The sequence below is a fragment of the Pseudophryne corroboree genome, chromosome 10 (genome assembly GCF_028390025.1).
Source record: "Pseudophryne corroboree isolate aPseCor3 chromosome 10, aPseCor3.hap2, whole genome shotgun sequence".
NCBI classification, from domain to species: domain Eukaryota; kingdom Metazoa; phylum Chordata; class Amphibia; order Anura; family Myobatrachidae; genus Pseudophryne; species Pseudophryne corroboree.
In genome coordinates, this window is record NC_086453.1 from 145,709,452 (window position 1) to 145,732,735 (window position 23,284).

The following is a 23,284-nucleotide window of genomic DNA, read 5'->3' on the forward strand; positions in this document are numbered from 1 at the left end:
TGGCGGTGCAGATCGTCATAACTTCTGACCTTACAACGGTTCTGCTGTAACATAGTTCTCGGTTTTCTACTATTACGACCCGTAGGGTGCTTTGGGTTGGTTTTGTTTTTTGAGCAGGCCAAGGCTAGGTCAAAACAAGTAATAGGAGCGTTGCCTTATTTAGTCCTGAATATACAAATGCAGTTCTCACGCTACTGAAAGGAAAGCTTTGGAAATCATTGCCATTACGGACTTTCAGCCCATCTTGGTTCTTCAATGGTAGGAACACGCTTTTACAGTTTATCCTTTGGCGTGGTTTTTAGACATCCAGACATGGGTGGTTCCGACAATTTAGTGGTCACCATTGCGGTGTTCATAACAGGCCTGCCAATGTCAGTAGACAAGTGAGCAGTTCAGCACACCGGTATTCAATCTCTCTTAAATTAAGCACTGGAGCCTGGCACTTTAAAAACCTTTATTGTATGTATGTATGTATGTATGTATGTATGTATGTATGTATGTATGTGCTGGCTCCTCACCTCTATGCCCCTCCTACCAGTTTAGAAAAATGTGCCCAAGGAGCCGGGTGCATTTCTCTTGTGGAGCTCCAGAGAGTTTCCTTTATTTTTTATTTTAGTTCTTTTATTTTCAGGTACTGGTTGGCAACCAGTCTACCTGCTTCATGGGACTTAGAGGTGGGACCAAACCAACCTCCTGAGGGTTAATGATTCGTATTCCCAGCTGACAGGACACTGAGCTCCTGAGGTGCTGTTTCACACACCATACTGTGTGTGCCCATGCCAACAGCTAGCCGCCATCCTCTAACAGATGGCGTAGATAGTCAGGTGCGGTGAATGTTATCACCGGGGTCCCGGTTAGCGGGTCCCCGATGTGGTTTGGCGGCATGTCACGGGCCACGAGCTGCAGTGCCCGCCGCGGACTACACTGGCTCAGCGGGCTTAGGCTTTGTGTGTACTGTTTTCTAATACCAGCCAGTATAAACATTTGTGGGACCGAGCGCCATTACAGGGGCGGGGTTTCCTGGAGAGCGGGACCAGAGGCGGGAAGGCGCAATTTCCTGCTGCTGCGGATCATCAAGGCTGCATGCACGCTGATCCTCCACGGACCCACACTGTTGCAGACTCTGTACTGGTACCAGGAGGTCATAGCAGGGGAGGAGCACATCAGCGGTAGCGCCGCTGCACATCTATAGGGTTAGATACATATTTTCACACACTGCGCTGCTATGTTTTGTGTACTGGTCTCAGTTTCTCTGTGTCACTCCAGGGCTCTCTAGGGTCTGTGTGGGGGTGTTTTTTCAGTGAGCTGCGCTGTATTACACTTTGTACAATGTCTGTTGACATGGTTGTGTGTGCTACTTATAACTCTACCCCTTCTTCAGCGGGGTCCCTCATGTGTGAACAGTGCTCCTTATCTCCACAGGGACACAGTTCAGAGGCACCTGACTAGCTAGATACCTTTAAAAGCACGATTCAGAATGTTGATTGTATGGCCAAAACAGCAGATACCAGAAAAGTATCTCAGCCCCCTCTGTCGGTTTCACAAGTAGCTCACTGCCACAGGTGCTCCAGTCTGATTATGATCAGGATGATGATGATGATGATCAGGATGATGATGATGATGATGATGATGATGATCAGGATGATGATGATGATGATGATGATCAGGATGATGATGATCAGGATGATGATGATGATGATCAGGATAGCTCTCTGTCCCCAGGGTTGGAGGCCATCATTTATGCTGTAAGAGAGTTTCTTCTCATTCCAGATCAGGAAGCAGAACCAGATGAGGAGTTTCTTCTGATGGACAAGACCTTGGCTATCCAGGCTATGGTCCGCTCAGTGCTCCATCCTCGCAAGGTGTCCATTCATCTTTGCATACGCTTGCTGGGCAGGATGGTTGCCGTCTACGAGGCAATCCAATATGGCAGATTTCATGCCCGGCCATTTCAGCTGGATCTGCTGTACAAATGGTCAGGGTCTCACCTTCACATGCATCAGGAAGTGATCTTATCGCCAACAGCCCGGATTTCTCTATTATGGTGGCTACAAGTTCCTCACCTGGTAGAAGCCAGGAATTTCAATATCCACTTGTGGTTTCTACTCATAACGGATGCCAGCCTCCGGGGTTGGGGGGCTGTGACCCAAGGGGCCCAGTTCCAGGGGATATGGTCAGTTCAGGAATCTGCTCTGCCGATAATCATCCTGGAACTCAGGACGATTTACAATGCTCTCCTGCAAGCTTCCCACCTCCTGGAGGATCAGGCGATCCAGGTTCAATCGGGACAACACCACTGCGGTGGAGTACATAAACCGACAAGGGGGAACAAAAGGCAGAGCGGCGATGCAAGAAGTGTCAAGAATACTAGTCTGGGTGGAGGCCAATGCAAGGGCCATCTCAGCCATATTCATTCCAGGAGTGGACAACTGGGAAGCGGACTTCCTCAGCAGACACTACCTCCATCTGGGGAAATGGAGCCTACATCACCAGGTGTTTCAACAAATAATTCACCGGTGGGGCTGTCAGCAGATAGATCTAAAGGCTTCTCGTCTCAACAAGAAACTATGCCGTTACTGTTCCAGAATGAGGGATCCGCAGGCTGTAGCAGTGGACGCGCTGACGACACCTTGGACGTACCAGCTTGTGTACCTGTTTCCTCCTCTACCGCTAATCCCAAGGGTTCTAAAAAGACTAAGAAGGGAATGTGTTCAGGCAATTCTAATTGCCCTGGATTGGCCTCGATGGGCTTGGTACTCAGACCTCCTAACCATGGCTCTGGAGGATCCCTGGCCTCTGCCGCTTCAAAAGGATCTTCAACAAGGTCCGTTCGTCTATCCAGACTTACAGCGGCTACGTTTGACGACTTGGAAGTTGAGAGGGAGAAACTAGCAAGAAAAGTCCTTCTCTCCCGGGTTATTTCCACCATAGTCCAGGCCAGGAAGATGGTTACGTCTAAACATTATAATTGTATCTGGTAAAAGTATGTTTCCTGGTGTTAAAGTGGAAAGGTTTCTCCCGTGGAGTTTGAATTGGTCGTTTTCTCTTTTCTGAAAGTGGGAGTGGATATGGGCCTACGTTTAGGCTCCATCAAAGTCCAGATATCGGCACTTTCTATTTTCTTCCAGAAACAACTTGCCATGTTGCTGGAAGTATAAACTTTCCTTAAAGGAATTCTTCATATGCAACCGCCCTTTGTACCTCACACGGCTCCGTGGGATCTCAATGTGGTTCTGTCCTTTCTTCAATCGGACTGGTTTGAACCCTTACATAGGGTGTAGTTAAAATTTCATACCTGGAAGGCGGTTATGTTATTAGCATTGGCGTCTGCCAGACATGTCTGTGAATTGGGTGCCTTGTCCTGTAAGAGCCCTTATTTGATTTTTCATGTAGACAGGGCGAAACTCAGGACCCAACCTCAGTTTTTGCCAAAAGTGGTTTCAGCTTTTCATGTGAATCAACCCATTGTGGTTTCGGTGTTGTCTGACACTTCCATTGGTCCAGAGTCCTTGGATGTGGTGAGGGCTCTGAAGGTTTATGTCAAACGGACTGCTCGTCATCGGAAATCTGATTAGCTGTTTGTACTTTATGATGCCACCAAGATTGGTCGTCCGGCTTCTAAGCAATCAATTGCTCATTGGCTCAGGTTGACCATTCAACAAGCCTATACTTCGGCAGCTCTGCCCTTGCCGACGTCTATTCAGGCCCACTCTACGAGATCTGTGGGCTCTTCCTGGGCGGCTGCCCGGGGTGTCTCGGCCTTGCAGTTGTGCCGAGCTGCTACTTGGTCTGGTTCGAACACTTTTGTTAAGTTCTATCGGTTCGACACCTTGGCCAAGGATGACCTTCAGTTTGGTCAGGCAGTGTTACAGGGGTCTCAGCACTCTCCCACCCGTTTGGGAGCTTTGGGACTTCCCCATGGTACTAAAGTACAGATCCCCAGTATCCACTAGGATGTAAGAGAAAATAGGAATTTAATACCTACCGGTAATTCTTTTTCTCGTAGTCCGTAGTGTATATTGGGCGCCCGCCTCAGTGCTTCGATTCCTGCTTACCTGAGTAAGTGTTTGGTTGGCCCGCCGTTGCGGTCCCCTTATATTGTTGGGATAGCCTTGCTATCCTGGATAGGTTGGTGTTGCTATCCTCTGTTCTGGTTAGCGCCCTCCTTTTTCGGTTATGGTTGTGTGTTGGCTTAGTGCCTCACCGCAGTTGTACCTGTTTCTTCTCTCGTGGTATGTCCGTCTCCTCGGGCACAGTTTCCTAGACTGAGTCTGGTAGGAGGGGCTTAGAGGGGAGGAGCCAACACACACACACACACACACACACACACACACACTAAAGGTTTTTAAAAGTGCCACGCTCCAGTGGACCCGATCTATACTCCATGGTACTAAAGTACAGTTCTCCAGTATCCACTACGGACTACGAGAAAAGTAATTACTGGTAGGTATTAAATTCCTATTTTCAGGCACTACCGTTTGTTCTGTCCTCAATGCCTACAATATTCACAGGGGTCATGTCTGTGATATTAGTTAATCTCAGATTCCTGGGAATGATAATATGTTAATTCGTACTAAAATTACCTTATCATCAGGCTTCATCTCAACAAGTGATCATTCACAATGTCTTACAAAAGTACAATGTCCTAGTGCAGCAATTGTTGTTCAAACTACAGCCCGTCTCGATGCACTTGTGCTTTTGATTGTTAGGAAAGATGGTGCCGTATTTCAAAGCTATCCAATTCCGTATATTTCACTCACGTCCTTTTCAGCCGGACCTCCTCACACAGTGGTCAAGGTCTCATGTAACAAATTCATCTGTTGTACCAAGGCCCAGAGTTGTTCTACTCTGGTGGCTCCACACAAAATTCTCTCAGGAGGGAACAGTTTCGGTGTCTGGAATTGGAAAATTTTAAGACGAAGGTAGATCTCTGACGGTTGGGAGCAGGGTCCCTGTTTCTTTACCCCGATTTCGCGCTGCTGCGTTAGCTTCGTTGAAACCCCTCTCAAGACAAGAGGGCATTCCAGAATCTGTTATACCAGCGATAGGTCATTCCGCAGTCGGTTATACAAAGCATATTACGTGCTAGGAAGACAGTTACAGTGGATCACAGGATTTGGCGAGCTTATATTAGTTGGTGTGAAGCTCGGAAGTTACCGACATCTTTCAAGTTATCCTGTCTTTTGGTATTTTTACAGACGGGGTTAGATGGAGGACTACATTTAGCGAAACTAAAGGTGCAGGTTTCTGCTTTGTCAACTTTCTTTCAGCGCTGTTTGGCTCTTTTGCCAACAGTGCATACATTCCTGCAAGGTGTCCTTAGAGTTCAACCTCCGTTTATACCACCTACAGCTCCATGGGACTTGAATATATTTTTTAGGCTTTTTGCAGTCCTCAATTTTTAAACCCTTAGAACAAGTGAATGTTAAGTTTCTAAATTGGAAAACAGTTTTTATATTAGCATTAGCTTCGGCAAGGTATGTTTCTGATTTAGGTGCGTTGTCATGCAAACCAACGTCCACCGTATCTGGTGTTTCATGATGACAGAGCGGAACTTCGGACAAATCCCACTTTTCTACCAAAGGTAGTATCTTCTTTTCACATCAATCAACCAATCATAGTCCTGTTTTTCAGAAGGTTCAGGAACTCCAGCTACTTTGGATGTGGTTCGTGCGCTTTGCATTTATGTAGCTCGAACACCAACAGTACTTAAAACAAATACATTGTTTGTTCTCTATGATGCAATCAACATAGGTTGGCCAGCTTCCAAGCAAACCTTGGCTAATGGATTAAACTGACCATTCGTCAAGCTTACTTTCATGCTAGCCTACAACCGCCTGTACCCATTGTAGCACATATTCCACGCGTTCCGTGGGAACATCATGGGCAGCAGGTTGTGGGGCTTCCACGACACAACTTTGCCATGCAGCTACATGGTCGTCAGTGCACGTTTGTGCTTTTACAAATTTGATACTTTTGCGGGATCAGCATCTAGCTTTGGCCGTCTAGTGTTACAGGTGCCAACCAGAGACATCACTAGGGTTGGTGTCACCCCCCATTGACCTGCTACTGTATCACACCACACGGAATCCTTAGTTATGTTTTTGTACTAGTTTTACTTGTAAATCATAATTCCTGTATATCGCTGAATACAATAGCAATAGTAGTGACTTAAACAGCTAACAGAATTAACATTATACCTTTAACTTATAATACCATATGCACAGCCTAAATTTAATAACATTTACGTAAGAGTTATGCAAATTAGACTCTACGCCTAAATTATTAGACTTGACAGTTTCATGACTTACTGGCCACACACTTAAGGTGTATACACACTGTGAGATAATAAGAATTTACTCACCGGTAATTCTATTTCTCGTAGTCCGTAGTGGATGCTGGGAACTCCGTAAGGACCATGGGGGATAGCGGGCTCCGAAGGAGGCTGGGCACTCTAGAAAGATTTATGACTACCTGGTGTGCACTGGCTCCTCCCACTATGACCCTCCTCCAAGCCTCAGTTAGGACACTGTGCCCGGACGAGCTGACATAATAAGGAAGGATTTAGAATCCCGGGTAAGACTCTTACCAGCCACACCAATCACACCGTACTACTCGTGATACTATATCCAGTTTTACAGTATGAAAACAACTGAGCCTCTCAACAGATGGCTCAACAATAACCCTTTAGTTAACAATAACTATTTACAAGTATTGCAGACAATCCGCACTTGGGATGGGCGCCCAGCATCCACTACGGACTACGAGAAATAGAATTACCGGTGAGTAAATTCTTATTTTCTCTGACGTCCTAGTGGATGCTGGGAACTCCGTAAGGACCATGGGGATTATACCAAAGCTCCCAAACGGGCGGGAGAGTGCGGATGACTCTGCAGCACCGAATGAGAGAACTCCAGGTCCTCCTCAGCCAGGGTATCAAATTTGTAGAATTTTGCAAACGTGTTTGCCCCTGACCAAGTAGCTGCTCGGCAAAGTTGTAAAGCCGAGACCCCTCGGGCAGCCGCCCAAGATGAGCCCACCTTCCTTGTGGAATGGGCATTCACAGATTTTGGCTGTGGCAGGCCTGCCACAGAATGTGCAAGCTGAATTGTACTACAAATCCAGCGAGCAATAGACTGCTTAGAAGCAGGAGCACCCAGCTTGTTGGGTGCATACAGGATAAACAGCGAGTCAGATTTTCTGACTCCAGCCGTCCTGGAAACATATTTTCAGGGCCCTGACAACGTCTAGCAACTTGGAGTCCTCCAAATCCTTAGTAGCCGCAGGCACCACAATAGGCTGGTTCACGTAAATCGCTGACACCACCTTAGGGAGAAATTGGGGACGAGTCCTCAATTCTGCCCTATCCATATGGAAAATCAGATAAGGGCTTTTACATGATAAAGCCGCCAATTCTGACACTCGCCTGGCTGAAGCCAAGGCCAATAACATGACCACTTTCCACGTGAGATATTTCAGATCCACGGTTTTTAGTGGTTCAAACCAATGTGATTTTAAGAAACTCAACATCACGTTGAGATCCCAAGGTGCCACAGGAGGCACAAATCGGGGCTGAATATGCAGCACTCCTTTCACAAATGTCTGAACTTCAGGTACTGAAGCTAGTTCTTTTTGAAAGAAAATCGACAGAGCCGAGATCTGTACTTTAATGGAGCCTAGTTTTAGGCCCATATTCACTCCTGCTTGCAGGAAATGCAGAAATCGACCTAGTTGAAATTCCTCTGTTGGGGCCTTTTTGGCCTCGCACCATGCAACATATTTCCGCCATATGCGGTGATAATGCTTTGCCGTAACATCTTTCCTGGCCTTAATAAGCGTAGGAATGACTTCTTCCGGAATACCCTTTTCCTTTAGGATCCGGTGTTCAACCGCCATGCCGTCAAACGCAGCCGCGGTAAGTCTTGGAACAGACAGGGCCCCTGCTGTAGCAGGTCCTGTCTGAGCGGTAGAGGCCACGGGTCCTCTGAGAGCATCTCTTGAAGTTCCGGGTACCACGCTCGTCTTGGCCAATCCGGAACCACGAGAATGGTGTTTACTCCTCTCTTTCTTATTATTCTCAATACCTTTGGTATGAGAGGCAGAGGAGGGAACACATAAACCGACTGGTACACCCACGGTGTCACTAGAGCGTCCACAGCTACCGCCTGAGGGTCCCTTGACCTGGCGCAATATCTTTTTAACTTTTTGTTGAGGCGGGACGCCATCATGTCCACCTGTGGTTTTTCCCAACGGTTTACCAGCACCTGGAAGACTTCTGGATGAAGTCCCCACTCTCCCGGGTGGAGGTCGTGTCTGCTGAGGAAGTCTGCTTCCCAGTTGTCCACTCCCGGAATGAACACTGCTGACAGTGCTAGTACATGATTCTCCGCCCATCGGAGAATTCTTGTGGCTTCTGCCATCGCCATCCTGCTTCTTGTGCCGCCCTGTCGATTTACATGGGCGACTGCCGTGATGTTGTCTGACTGGATCAGCACCGGCTGGTGTAGGAGCAGGGATTTTGCTTGACTTAGGGCATTGTAGATGGCCCTTAGTTCCAGAATATTTATGTGAAGGGAAGTCTCCTGACTTGACCATAGTCCTTGGAAGTTTCTTCCCTGTGTGACTGCCCCCCAGCCTCGAAGGCTGGCATCCGTGGTCACCAGGACCCAGTCCTGTATGCCGAACCTGCGGCCCTCTAGAAGATGGGTACTCTGCAGCCACCACAGTAGAGAGACCCTGGTTCTTGGAGACAGGGTTATCAAGCGATGCATCTGAAGATGCGATCCGGACCACTGGTCCAACAGGTCCCACTGAAAGATTCTGGCATGGAACCTGCCGAAGGGAATTGCTTCGTAAGTAGCCACCATCTTTCCCAGGACCCGCGTGCAGCGATGCACTGATACTTGTTTTGGTTTCAGGAGGTCTCTGACTAGAGATGACAACTCCCTGGCTTTCTCCTCCGGGAGAAACACTTTTTTCTGGACAGTATCCAGAATCATACCCAGGAACAGTAGTCGTGTTGTCGGAACCAGCTGTGACTTCGGGATATTCAGAATCCAGCCGTGCTGGTGCAGCACCTCCTGAGATAGTGCTACTCCCACCAACAACTGTTCCTTGGACCTCGCTTTTATTAGGAGATCGTCCAAGTACGGGATAATTAAAACTCCCTTTTTTCGAAGGAGTATCATCATTTCCGCCATAACCTTGGTAAATACCCTCGGTGCCGTGGACAGTCCAAACGGCAGCGTCTGGAATTGGTAATGGCAATCCTGTACCACAAATCTGAGGTACTCCTGGTGAGGATGGTAAATGGGGACATGCAAGTAAGCATCCTTGATGTCCAGGGATACCATGTAATCCCCCTCTTCCAGGCTTGCAATAACCGCCCTGAGCGATTCCATCTTGAACTTGAATTTTTTTATGTATGTGTTCAAGGATTTCAAATTTCAAATGGGTCTCACCGAACCGTCCAGTTTCGGTACCACAAATAGTGTGGAATAGTAACCCCGGCCTTGTTGAAGTAGGGGTACCTTGATTATCACCTGCTGGGAATACAGCTTGTGAATTGCCGCTAGCACCGCCTCCCTGTCTGAGGGAGCAATCGGCAAGGCAGATTTTAGGAACCGGTGAGGTGGAGACGCCTCGAATTCCAGTTTGTACCCCTGAGATACTATTTGAAGGATCCAGGGATCCACCTGTGAGCGAGCCCACTGATCGCTAAAATTCTTGAGGCGGCCCCCCACCGTACCAGGCTCCGCCTGTGGAGCCCCACCGTCATGCGGCGGACTTGGCAGAAGAAGCGGGGGGAGGACTTTTGCTCCTGGGAACCTGCTGTTTGTTGCAGCCTTTTTCCCCTACCTCTACCTCTGGATAGAAAAGACCCGCCTTTTCCACGCCTGTTTTTCTGGGTCCGAAAGGACTGAACCTGATAAAACGGCGCCTTCTTAGGCTGTGAGGGGACATGGGGTAAAAATGCTGACTTCCCAGACGTTGCTGTGGAAACTAGGTCCGAGAGACCATCCCCAAATAATTCCTCACCCTTATATGGCAACACTTCCATGTGCCTTTTAGAATCTGCATCTCCTGTCCACTGGCGAATCCATAAGCCTCTCCTAGCAGAAATGGACAATGCACTAACTTTAGATGCCAGTCGGCAGATTTCCCTCTGTGCATCTCTCATATATAAGACTGAGTCTTTTATATGGTCTATGGTTAACAGGATCGTGTCTCTGTCTAATGTGTCAATATTTTCTGACAGTTTATCTGACCACGCAGCGGCAGCACTGCACATCCAAGCTGACGCAATAGCTGGCCTAAGTATAATGCCTGAGTGTGTATATACAGACTTCAGGATCGCCTCCTGCTTTCTATCAGCAGGTTCCTTGAGGGCGGCCGTATCCGGAGACGGTAGTGCCACCTTTTTTAACAAACGTGTGAGCGCTTTATCCACCCTAGGAGGTGTTTCCCAACGTGACCTATCCTCTGGCGGGAAAGGGAACGCCATTAGTACCTTCTTAGGAATTACCAATTTTTTATCAGGGAAAGCCCACGCTTCTTCACACACTTCATTTAATTCATCTGATGGGGGAAAAACTACGGGTAGTTTTTTCTCCCCAAACATAATACCCTTTTTAGTGGTACCTGTATTTATATCAGAAATGTGTAACACCTCTTTCATTGCCTCAATCATGCAGTGAATGGCCTTAGTGGGCATCAGATTAGACTCATCGTCGTCGACACTGGTGTCAGTATCAGTGTCGACATCTGGGTCTGCGGTCTGAGGTAGCGGGCGTTTTAGAGCCCCTGATGACCTGTGCGACGCCTGGGCAGGCACGAGCTGAGAAGTCGGCTGTCCCACATTTGGCATGTCGTCAAATTTCTTATGTAAGGAGTCTATACGTGCACTCATTTCTTTCCATAAGCTCAACCACTCAGGTGTCTGCCCCGCAGGGGGTGACATCCCTTCTAAAGGCATCTGCTCCGTCTCCACATCATTATCCTCATCAAACATGTCGACACAGCCGTACCGACACACCGCACACACACAAGGAATGCTCCAACAGAGGACAGGACCCACAAAAGCCCTTTGGGGGGACAGAGTGAGAGTATGCCAGCACACACCAGAGCGCTATATAATGCAGGGACTAACTGAGTTATGTCCCCTATAGCTGCTTTTTCTGTATAATTTATACAGCGCCTAAATTTAGTGCCCCCCCCCCCCTCTTTTTTTTACCCTTTTCTGTAGTGTAGACTGCAGGGGAGAGCCAGGGAGCTTTCTTCCAGTGGATCTGTGAAGGAGAAATGGCGCCAGTGTGCTGCAGGAGATAGCTCCGCCCCTTTTCCGCTGCCTATTCTCCCGCTTTTTTCTGGATTCTGGCAGGGGTATTTTCCACATATATAGCCTCTAGGGCTATATATTGTGGTATTTTTGCCAGCCAAGGTGTTATAATTGCTTCTCAGGGCGCCCCCCCCCCCCCAGCGCCCTGCACCCTCAGTGACCAGAGTGTGAAGTGTGTGTGAGGAGCAATGGCGCACAGCTGCAGTGCTGTGCGCTACCTTGGAGAAGACTGATGTCTTCTGCCGCCGATTTTCCGGACCTCTTCTTGCTTCTGGCTCTGTAAGGGGGACGGCGGCGCGGCTCCGGGACCGAACACCAAGGACTGGGCCTGCGGTCGATCCCTCTGGAGCTAATGGTGTCCAGTAGCCTAAGAAGCCCAATCCGGCTGCAAGCAGGCGAGTTCGCTTCTTCTCCCCTTAGTCCCTCGCTGCAGTGAGTCTGTTGCCAGCAGGTCTCACTGAAAATAAAAAACCTAAGTCTATCTTTCTTTCTAAGAGCTCAGGAGAGCCCCTAGTGTGCATCCAACCTCGGCCGGGCACAAAATCTAACTGAGGCTTGGAGGAGGGTCATAGTGGGAGGAGCCAGTGCACACCAGGTAGTCATAAATCTTTCTAGAGTGCCCAGCCTCCTTCGGAGCCCGCTATCCCCCATGGTCCTTACGGAGTTCCCAGCATCCACTAGGACGTCAGAGAAATTTTAGTCAATATCGCTCATCTTCCCCCTTATTAACTAGCTATTAACTAAATTAATTAGCTATTAACTAAAAAATATCACAGTATGTGTGCTGCAAACAACGGCTGATGTGCGTTCCCAGGGGACAATAACGACCTCCTCTGTTGGCTATACATGCAGCTCAATCTGACAATATAGTCAAAAGCTGCATGTATGGGCATCACTCAATGATATAGCCTGCGTATTGCTTAGTGTGTACGCACTATATCGGGGGGCCCGGGATGTGACTAGGCTACTGCGGCTGGCGGCATACTGGTGGACAGGATGCCACTGTCAATATACTGACGGCTGGCATCCCGACTGCCGGTAAATCCTACTGAATCCGATAAGAGATGCCAGCAGTGTACATTTCTGTGCACAAGCGGTGGCTCAGTCATTATATTTTCTTATAGACACTGACAATGAAATTGCAGCTGCGCGTGAACCTGTGTCCACTTCTGAATCAGGGCCTTAGTGCCTTCTGCATACAAGACACTAAGGTCACCAGAGTTTATAACAGAAACCCAGCTATACAGCCAATTGAACCTTTAATGCTCTGTGACAGATCTGACCATTTGCTTTCTCTGTGGAAGCTTCTGCCATCACACGTGAATAACATGGGCACTGTTAACTTAAAATATTATGAGTAATATTTAGTGTAAAGGTACTTACAAGATTTGGGGGTCTATTCATGTAGCAGAGAAAAGCCCTGTTTTGCGTTAAACAGGGCTTTTCTCTGCCTACTGCAATTCACAGAGCGGGTTACCGTGGAGAAGTCTCTGACTTCTCCAGCGGTACCCCCGCTCTGTACCTGAATCGCATCACCATACCTTTGTATGTTGAGTGCGATTCATGAAGCTGCGGGCTTCTCCATGGAGTTCAGGTTCGCCATCTCAGGACTGCGTAACCTGAACTGGGGTGCGGAGACATCAGAGAAGCTCAATGCTACCCTGTCTCTGCTCGGCACCTGACGCTGGCTTCACCCCTCGACCTCCCAGCAACCACTGCGGCCTGCCGGGAGGTCAACAACCTGCGCATGCGCAAAGGGACCTGCCGCTGGACTCCGCGCATCGCAGGGAGGGACCGCTGGAGATGACCTCACCGCAGGAGCCCCAGACACCGCAGCGCATCGTCGGAAGGGTGAGTATAAATGAATTGCTACTTATTACAGCTATACATCGCATCGAAGCGATGCGATGTATAGTGATAAGTAGCAATTCTGTTTTCGTTTTCTTTATGAATAGACCCCCTGATCTGCTGTTTAATTTCAAAGCGTTCAAATGGGTTAGCTGTTAACTAACTGTAAAAATTATCAGTGGGGTCAATCCAATAAGGTGCAAGTTGGCTTGTGCAAACTGTTTTCAGGCAAAACTTGCACTGATATGTACAATGCAATTACACACTAGCTTTGCTTCTTTCAGAGAAAATTCACGTATCGTGTACACTCCACTGACGGTGTGAATAGGTAGGGAAAATCTTTGTTCTAAGGAAAAAATGTCAGGACTTGCTTCAGAACCCCTTGGCAAACCCCCTCTAATGATTGCTTAGGAATTTGGAAATCTTCAATTAGCTTACCAATAATTACATGTCATTTTGGGGGTTATAAAAAAAAAATGGCCTCAAATTACATCAAAATCAAATTTTCATTAGATTATGCACCCCAAATTTAATTAAAGTATTTCTCCCAAAAATATTGGCATCTGATTATTTAAAAAAAAAAATTAATACCGCCTCAAATTACCCCAAAAGCACCTTTTCTGCCTTTTTTTTTTTTGTAGGATTTTTCGTTTAATTCCTTTTTAAGTAAATTAAATTAGTAAGCTTCTTACAGTTAATTACTTTACTTAGTTAAAAAAAAATGCACAAATCAGCCATGTGACACCTTTTAAAAGTGTCCATTACTCTCCTTATGCTCAGTAACTTTAATCTAGATTAAAGGTTCTCAAACTCGGTCCTCAGGACCCAACATAGTGCATGTTTTGCAGGTCTCCTCACAGAATCACAAGTGAAATAATTAGCTCCATCTGTGGACCTTTTAAAATGTGTCAGTGAGTAATTAATACACCTGTGCACCTGCTGGGTTACCTGCAAAATATACACTGTGTGGGGTCCTGAGGACCGAGTTTGAGAACCACTGATCTAGATGATTTTGCTAACAAATTAGCAGTGCTAATAGCTGCAGGGTGCCTTTCAAGCCACAAGCAGGGCCCTGTGCACTGTGCAGCAACACTGCTCGCACAACCCCTAGTTATGACCCTCGTCCTCGATAGTAATAATTTTAGTATTTTTTTTATGAATTGCTGGCAAGTCAGATAATGTATTCATAAATGTTTTCTTTGAATTGTGCAATATATAAAAGCACTTCATGAACACAGTTTTCTGTTGTGTCGTGTTGCTCGTACCTCCGTTCCTCATTCCTTTTCTCTTTCCTTTTTTTAAGCTCTTTTCTTTCTGAGTATTTTCTTTTTTCTCCAGTTTTCTTCTGCAGGTATTTTTCCACTTCATTCATAGGATCCAGCTTTCCTTTCAGCTTCTCATCCTTTATAGTATCCTCACTTTCCTTCCTGGAACGGGATGGGGCCTCCTGGTACCAAGGACGACAGGTCTGGGCTTCTGATGCACTTTGTCCCAAGTATGTGAGAATTCCTAAAGCTTTTTCTTGGCGTTCCTGCATACATTGAATGAATAAGGTTATCTCAATAAATGTTTTCTACTGAACACGGAAAGGAAAATACAAAATAACAGGTAGCGGAAATGATACCTTTTCTTTCCGTTTCTCTTCCTCGTACTCTTTGTTTCCGCGGTTGGTCCCTTTGCCTTCCTCCACAGCTTGGAAGAAGTTAACATGGCCGGAATCTTGGCTTACTTCCACCACCGCTGTCCTGCTGGATGTGTCTGGTAACGACAGGCGAGCCTTTTTACGCAGGAAATCAGTGCGTGCCTAATATAAAAACAAAGCAGATCATTTACAGCTCTCTTAAAAAGGAAAATATGACTTTAAGAATATAATAAGATTTTAAACCTACCGGTAAATCTTTTTCTCCTAGTCCGTGGAGGATGCTGGGAACTCCGTAAGGACCATGGGGTATAGACGGGCTCCGCAGGAGACATGGGCACTATAAAGAACTTTTAGTATGGGTGTGCACTGGCTCCTCCCTCTATGCCCTTCCTCCAGACCTCAGTTACAGAAACTGTGCCCAGAGGAGATGGACAACATGAGGAAAGGATTTTGTTAATCTAAGGGCAAGATTCATACCAGCCCACACCAATCACACCATATAACCTGAAATATACGCAACCAGTTAACAGTATGAACATAAACAGTATCAGTCAAAGACCGATTCCAACTGTAACATAACCCTTATGTAAGCAACAACTATATACAAGTCTTGCAGATTTAGTCCGCACTGGGACGGGCGCCCAGCATCCTCTACGGACTAAGAGAAAAAGATTTACCGGTAGGTTTAAAATCTTATTTTCTCTTACGTCCTAGAGGATGCTGGGAACTCCGTAAGGACCATGGGGTTTATACCAATGCTCCAAACCGGGCGGGAGAGTGCAGATGACTCTGCAGCACCGACTGAGCAAACGCAAGGTCCTCATCAGCCACTGTATCAAACTTGTAGAATTTTGCAAAAGTGTTTGAACCCGACCAAGTAGCTGCTCGGCAAAGCTGTAATGGGCTTTTACCGAATTTGGTAACGGCAATCCAGCCGTAGAATGAGCCTGCTGAATCGTGTTACAGATCCAGCGAGCAATAGTCTGCTTAGAAGCAGGAGCGCCAACTTTGTTGGCTGATTACAGGACAAACAGAGCCTCTGTTTTCCTAACCCTAGCCGTCCTGGCTACATACATTTTTAAGGCCCTGACTACATCCAGGGACTTGGAGTCCTCCAAGTTCCCCGTAGCCACAGGTACCACAATAGGTTGGTTCATATGAAATGAAGAAACCACCTTAGGCAAAAATTGAGGACGAGTCCTCAACTCCGCTCTATCCACATGGAAAATCAAATAGGGGCTCTTGTGGGACAAGGCCGCCAATTCGGACACCCGCCTTGCAGATGCCAAGGCCAATAACATGACCACCTTCCCCGTGAGAAATTTTAATTCAACCGTTTAAAGAGGTTTTAGGAAATTTTAGAAAACTTTTTAGAGATTTTAGGAAACTTAACACCACGTTAAGGTCCCACGGTGCCACTGGGGGCTGGATGTGCAGCACTCCCTTCACAAACGTCTGGACTTCTGGGAGAGAAGCCAATTCCTTCTGGAAGAATATAGATAGGGCCGAAATCTGTACCTTAATGGAGCCTAACTTCAGGCCCATATCCACTCCTGTCTGTAGAAAGTGGAGAAAACGGCCCAGATGGAAATCTTCCGTAGGAGCATTCTTTGCTTCACACCAAGATACATACTTCCTCCAGATACGGTGATAATGTTTTGCCGTCACCTCCTTCCTAGCCTTTATCAGAGTAGAGATGACTTCCTCCGGAATACCTTTCCCAGCTAGGAATCGGTGTTCAACCGCCATGCCGTCAAACGTAACCGCGGTAAGTCTTGGAACATGCAGGGCCCCTGCTGTAACAGGTCCTCCCTGAGAGGAAGAGGCCACGGATCTTCTGTGAGCATTTCCTGAAGATCCGAGTACCAGGCCCTTCGAGGCCAATCTGGAACAATGAGTATTGTCTGCACTCTTTTTCGTCTTATGATTCTCAATATTTTTGAGATGAGAGGAAGAGGAGGGAACACATAGACCGACTGAAACACCCATGGTGTCACCAGGGCGTCCACCGCTACTGCCTGAGGGTCCCTTGACCTGGCACGATACCTCCGAAGCTTCTTGTTGAGGCATGACGCCATCATGTCTATTTGAGGAATTCCCCAAAGGCTTGTTATCTCTGCAAAAACTTCTTGATGAAGTCCCCACTCTCCTGGATGGAGATCGTGTCTGCTGAGGAAGCCTGCTTCCCAGTTGTCCACTCCCGGAATGAAGACAGCTGACAGAGCGCTTACGTGATTTTCCGTCTAGCGAAGAATCCTGGTGGCTTCCGCCATCGCCACTCTGCTCCTTGTCCCGCCTGTGACATTGTCTGATTAAATCAGAACCGGTAGGTCGCGAAGAAGATTCTCCGCTTGTCGTAGGCCGTTGTATATGGCCCTCAATTCCAGTATGTTGATGTGTAGACAAGCCTCCTGGCTTGACCATAGTCCCTGAAAATGTCTTCCTTCTGTGACTGTCTCCATCCTCGGAGGCTCGCGTCCGTGGTCACCATAAACCAGTCTGAATGCCAAACCTGCGACCTTCTAGTAGATGAGCACTCTGCCGCCCCCACAGGAGAGACACCCTGGCCCTGGGGGACAGGGTTATTTTCTGATGTATTTGTAGATGGGACCCGGACCACTTGTCCAGAAGGTCCCACTGAAATGTCCTCGCATGGAACCTGCCGAAGGGGATGGCCTCGTAGGCTGCCACCATTTTTCCCAGTACTCGAGTGCATTGATGAACAGACACTCTTTTTGGTTTTAGCAGGTCTCTGGCCATGTTCTGGAGGTCCTGGGCTTTTTCCAATGGGAGAAAAAACCCTCTTTTGTTCCGTGTCCAGAATCATGCCTAGGAATGATAGCCGAGTCGTTGGAACCAATTGTGACTTTGGCAGATTGAGAATCCAACCGTGCTATTGCAGCACTCTCAGGGAGAGCGACACGCTCTTCGGCAATTGGTCTCTCGATCTCGCCTTTATCAGGAGATCGTCCAAGTATGGGATAATTGTGACTCCCTGCCTGCGCAGGAGCACCATCATCTCCGCCATCACCTTGGTGAAAATCCTCGGGGCCGTGGAAAGCCCAAACGGCAACGTCTGAAACTGGTAATGACAGTCCTGTATAGCGAATCTCAGGTACTCCTGATGAGGGGGATATATGGGGACATGAAGGTATGCATCATTTATGTCTAGTGACACCATAAAATCCCTCCCTCCCTTGGATATTACAGCTCGGAGCGATTCCATCTTGAATTTGAACTTTTTCAAGTACAGGTTTAGGGATTTTAGATTTAAAATGGGTCTGACCGAACCATCCGGCTTCGGGAACACGAACAGGGTTGAAAAGTACCCTTTTCCCTGTTGGACCAGGGGAACCTTGACAATCACTTGCTGTTGACACAGCTTTTGAATTGCAGCTAACACTACTTCCCTCTCTGGGGGTGAAGCTTGCAAGGCTGACTTGAAAAATCGGCGAGGGGGCACCTCTTCGAATTCCAGCTTGTAGCCTTGGGAAACAATTTCCATTGCCCAAGGATCCACGTCTGAAAGAACCCAGATCTGGCTGAAAAGTCGAAGACGTGCCCCCACTGGTGAGGACTCCCTCAGTGGAGCCCCAGCGTCATGCGGTGGATTTTGTAGAAGCCGAGGAGGACTTCTGCTCCTGGGAACTAGCCGAAGCAGGCGTTCTCTTTCCTCTACCCTTACCTCTGGCAAGGAAGGAGGAGCCCCGACCTCTTCTGGACTTATGCGACCGAAAGGACTGCATCTGATACTGTGGAGTTTTCTTTTGCTGTTGGGGAACAAAAGGTAAAAAGGTAGATTTACTCGCGGCAGCTGTGGAAACCAGGTCCGCGAGCCCATCCCCAAACAACACTTCACCCTTGTAAGGTAAAACCTTCATATGCTTCTTTGAGTCTGCATCACCCGTCCATTGGCCGTCTCGCAGAAATAGCCATGGCATTGGCTCTGGAACTCAGCAGCCCAACGTCTCTTTGAGCGTCCCTCATATATAAGACTGCGTCTTTAATGTGGGCTAAGGTCAATAAAATGGTATCCCTGTCCAGGGTATCAAGGTCAGCTGACAAGGTATCTGTCCACGCTGCAACTGCACTACACACCCATGCCGATGCTATTGCCGGTCTGAGCAAAGCACCTGTATGCGCATAAATAGACTTTAAAGTAGTTTCATGTCTGCGATCAGCAGGATCCTTGAGGGCTGCCGTGTCCGGAGACGGTAACGCCACCTTCTTGGACAGGCATGTTAAAGCCTTGTCCACCATGGGAGAGGATTCCCAACGTACCCTGTCCTGTGCAGGGAAAGGATACGCCATAAGAACCCTTTTGGGAATCTGCAGTTTTTTATCTGGAGTTTCCCAAGCCTTTTCAAATAACTCGTTAAGCTCATGGGATGGGGGAAAGGTTACCTCAGGATTCTTTTCCTTATACATGCGCACCCTCATGTCAGGGACAGAGGGGTCATCAGTGATATGCAAAAATAGGATTTTGGTACTTACCAGGTAAATCCTTTTCTTTGAATCCATAGGGGGCACTGGAGTACTCTTGGGATATGGACGGCTTCTACAGGAACAGGGCACTGAATATTTAAATTTAGAACTCTCCACCCCTCCATATCCCAGAGTACCTCAGTGTTTTTTACTGAGCCGAACAGGAGCTATAGAGAGGTTGACAATGGAGAATTACATATAACATAACGGACAACAATAAAGTTGACACATAACGTTACTGACAACTAAAAAGTTGACACTATAACCGATATAACTTGAAACTTTGAACCAGTCGGTGAGAATGTGTTACCATAAGATCCCCTGAACCTACCACAAACCAGGTAAAACTGCTCTGGGTGGGAGTCCAGTGCCCCCTATGGATTCAATGAAAAGGATTTACCTGGTAAGTACCAAAATCCTATTTTCTTTTTCATCCACTAGGGGTCACTGGAGTACTCTTGGGACGTACCAAAGCTTCCCCCATGGGCGGGAGAGCTGTTTGGCACTGTAACACTAGGCGGCCAAAGCTAGATGCTGATGCCGCAAACGTATCAAACTTGTAAAAGCGCACAAGCGTGTGCACTGATGACCATGTAGCCGCATGGCAAAGCTGCGTCGTAGAAGCCCCACGACCAGCTGCCCATGAAGTTCCCACAGAATGTGTGGAATGAGCTGTTACTGATGTAGGTGGCTGTAACCTAGCATGAAGGTAAGCCTGACGTATGGTCAGTTTAATCCATCTGGATAAGGTCTGCTTAGAAGCTGGCCAACCCATCTTGGCAGCATCATAGAGAACAAACAACGTATCCGTCTTACAAACTGTAGACGTTCGGGATACATAAACACGTAGTGCGCGTACCACATCCAAAGTTCCAGAATCTTCTGTTAACACAGGAACTACTATTGGTTGATTGATGTGAAAAGATGACACTACCTTTGGCAAGAAAGCGGGATTCGTCCGAAGTTCCGCTCTGTCATCATGAAACACCAAATACGGTGGCTTGCATGACAAGGCACCCAAATCTGAAACACGCCTTGCCGAAGCTAAGGCTAGGAGAAAAATTGTTTTCCAAGTGAGAAACTTAATATCCACTTGTTGTAAGGGTTCAAAATATGAAGACTGTAAGAAATCTAAAACCAGATTCAAGTCCCATGGCGCTGTAGGTGGAATGAATGGAGGCTGTACTCCAAGGACACCTTGCAGAAAGGTGTGTACAGACGGCAATAGAGCCAATCGTCTTTGAAAGTAAATTGACAAAGCAGATACCTGCACCTTTAATGCAGATAAACGCAGTCCTCCATCTAACACCGTCTGTAGAAATAACAAAAGACAGGATAACTTGAAAGATGATGTTGGAAACTTCCGAACTTCACACCAACCTATATAGGCACGCCAAATTCTGTAATAATGAGCTGCCGTAACTGGCTTCCTAGCTCGTAACATGGTTGGTATAACCGATTCTGGAATGCCCTCTCTTCTTAAGAGGGCTGTCTCAACAGCCACCCCGTCAAACGCAGCCGCACTAAATCGGGGTAAAGGAACGGACCCAGTTGTAACAGGTCCGGACGTAGTGGGAGCGGCCAAGGATCGTCTGAGTAGTCCGCGGAGATCCGAGAACCAAGCTCTCCGAGGCCAATGAGGCGCCACTAGTATCACTGTGGTGGACTCTCTTTTGATCCATTTTAGCAACAGAGGGAGCAGCGGAAACGGTGGAAACAGGTACACGAGGCTGTACGGCAACGCGATTGTGAGAGCATCCACCGCCACTGCCTTTGGATCTCTCGTTCTGGACACATACTGGGGCGTTTGGTGATTGTGGCGAGATGCCATCAGGTCCACTTGAGGGTAACCCCACCTTTGGACCAACATGTAAAAAACTTCTGGATTTATTGCCCATTCTCCTGGATGAAAATCCCGACGGCTGAGATAATCCGCCTCCCAGTTGTCCACTCCCGGAATGAACACTGCCGACAATATCACTTGGTGATGCTCGGCCCAATTGAGGATTCGAGCTACTTCCCGCATGGCCATGCGGCTTCTCGTTCCTCCTTGTTTGTTGATGTACGCGACCGCCGTCGCGTTGTCTGACTGCACCTGGACAGGCAGAGACCGAAGCATGTGCACTGCTTGTCGTAGTGCATTGTAAATTGCCCGGAGTTCCAGGACATTTATCGACAGCAATCTTTCGTGATCCGCCCAGAGACCCTGGAGCTGACAATTTTGAACTACAGCTCCCCAACCTCTGAGACTCGCGTCCGTCGTTAGAATTATCCAATTCCAGGCGCCGAACCGTTTCCCTGCGGTTAGATTGTGTACTTTGAGCCACCAGAGTAGAGATACCCTGGCCCGTGGCGACAACCTCACCCTGTGGTGAATCTGCAGATGCAATCCAGACCACTGTGCGAGCACATCCAGTTGAAAAGGACGTGAGTGAAATTTTCCGAACTGAAGTGCCTCGAAAGCCGTCACCATTGTGCCTAAGAGGCGAATGCACAAATGTACCGAGACTGTGCGTGGCTTGAGCACTAATTGTACCAGATGACGAATAATCTGTACTTTCTGTTCTGGTAGGTAAATTTTTTGATTTACCGTATCGAGAATCATACCTAGGAATTGAAGTCGTTGAGACGGAATTAGATGTGATTTCTTGAAGTTGACAATCCAACCATGCAGAATTAGTACATTGTACGTTAGCAACGCATGTTGGTGGAGCATCTGTTGAGACGGAGCTTTGATGAGCAGATCGTCCAAGTACGGAACTATTATCACTCCCAGGGATCTGAGATGAGCTATCATCACAGACATCACTTTGGTGAATACCCGAGGCGCTGATGAGAGGCCAAACGGTAGAGTCTGAAACTGGTAATGGTTCTGCCGTATTGCAAAACGCAAGAACCTCTGATGAGGTGGCCAAATTGGAATGTGTAAGTACGCATCCTTGAGATCTAGCGCAATCATGAATTCCTGTGGCTCTAAACCTGCAAATACTGACCGCAGAGATTCCATCTTGAATCTGTAGTAAGTGACGTACTGATTGAGACCCTTTAAGTTCAATATTGGCCTGACGGAGCCATCCGGCTTTGGTACCACAAACAGACTGGAATAATAACCCTGACCTTGTTGTTGTACAGGGACCGGAATCAAAACTGCTGAATCCAGCAGGGATTGAATGGCAATTTGCAGAACCGCCCTCTTGTCGTCCAACAGAGGCAGTCCTGTCTTGAAAAACCGAAGTGGCGGGAGACAGTCGAACTCTATTTTGTAACCTTTTAACACTAAATTGCGGATCCACCCATCTGTGGATGTCTGGAACCACGCCAAATGGAACGTCTGAAGGGGTGCTCCCACAATTGGAGATCCGAGATGGGCTAGGAGCCCGTCATGCCACTAGCTTGTCGGTGACCTTAGCGTCCTGACGACTGGTGTTGGCTTGTTGGAAACCACGTCCTCGACCTCGTCTACCAGGCGTGGCTGTTCCTCTACCACGTCCCCCGAAAGGGCTGAGGTCTAAGGGATTTGAATGCCGGACCAGAGTATTTCCGTCTTGGTACCGTCTGAGGCAATGGTAAGAAAACAGACTTTCCTCCCGTAGCCTCAGAAATCCATTTGTCCAATTCAGGACCAAACAACTTCTCGCCACCGTAAGGCAACGCCTCTATACCTCTTTTGACCTCTGCCTCCGCTTGCCAAGAACGCAGCCAGAGTGCTCGTCGTACTGTAACTAGCGACGATGAAATGCGATAAGTGAGCTGACAGACGTCAGTAGAAGCTGTACATAGATACTCAGCAGCTTCACAGATTGATCAGCGAGACGTATAAAGGTGCCAACCAACCCAGGTCTAAGCAACACTCCTGCTGCTATATACATGGACTTTAGCATAGCTTCTATTTTACGGTCTGAAGGGTCCTTAAGCGTAGTAGCCGTTGGCACTGGTATGGTTAATTTCTTTGCAAGTTTTGACACAGACGA

General features: G+C 47.7%; 1 protein-coding gene across 2 annotated transcripts in view; it reads right to left on the minus strand.

The window, feature by feature from the left end:
* LENG1 (leukocyte receptor cluster member 1) overlaps positions 1-23,284 on the minus strand; it is a 123,463-nt gene that overhangs the window by 96,135 nt on the left and 4,044 nt on the right. For both annotated transcript variants that reach the window (XM_063942870.1, XM_063942869.1), the window contains exons 2-3: positions 14,811-14,990; positions 14,452-14,717 (exon numbers count right to left, since the gene is read on the minus strand). In XM_063942870.1, the coding sequence (XP_063798940.1) occupies positions 14,452-14,717; positions 14,811-14,990 (446 nt within the window). The remainder of the gene's footprint in view (positions 1-14,451; positions 14,718-14,810; positions 14,991-23,284) is intronic.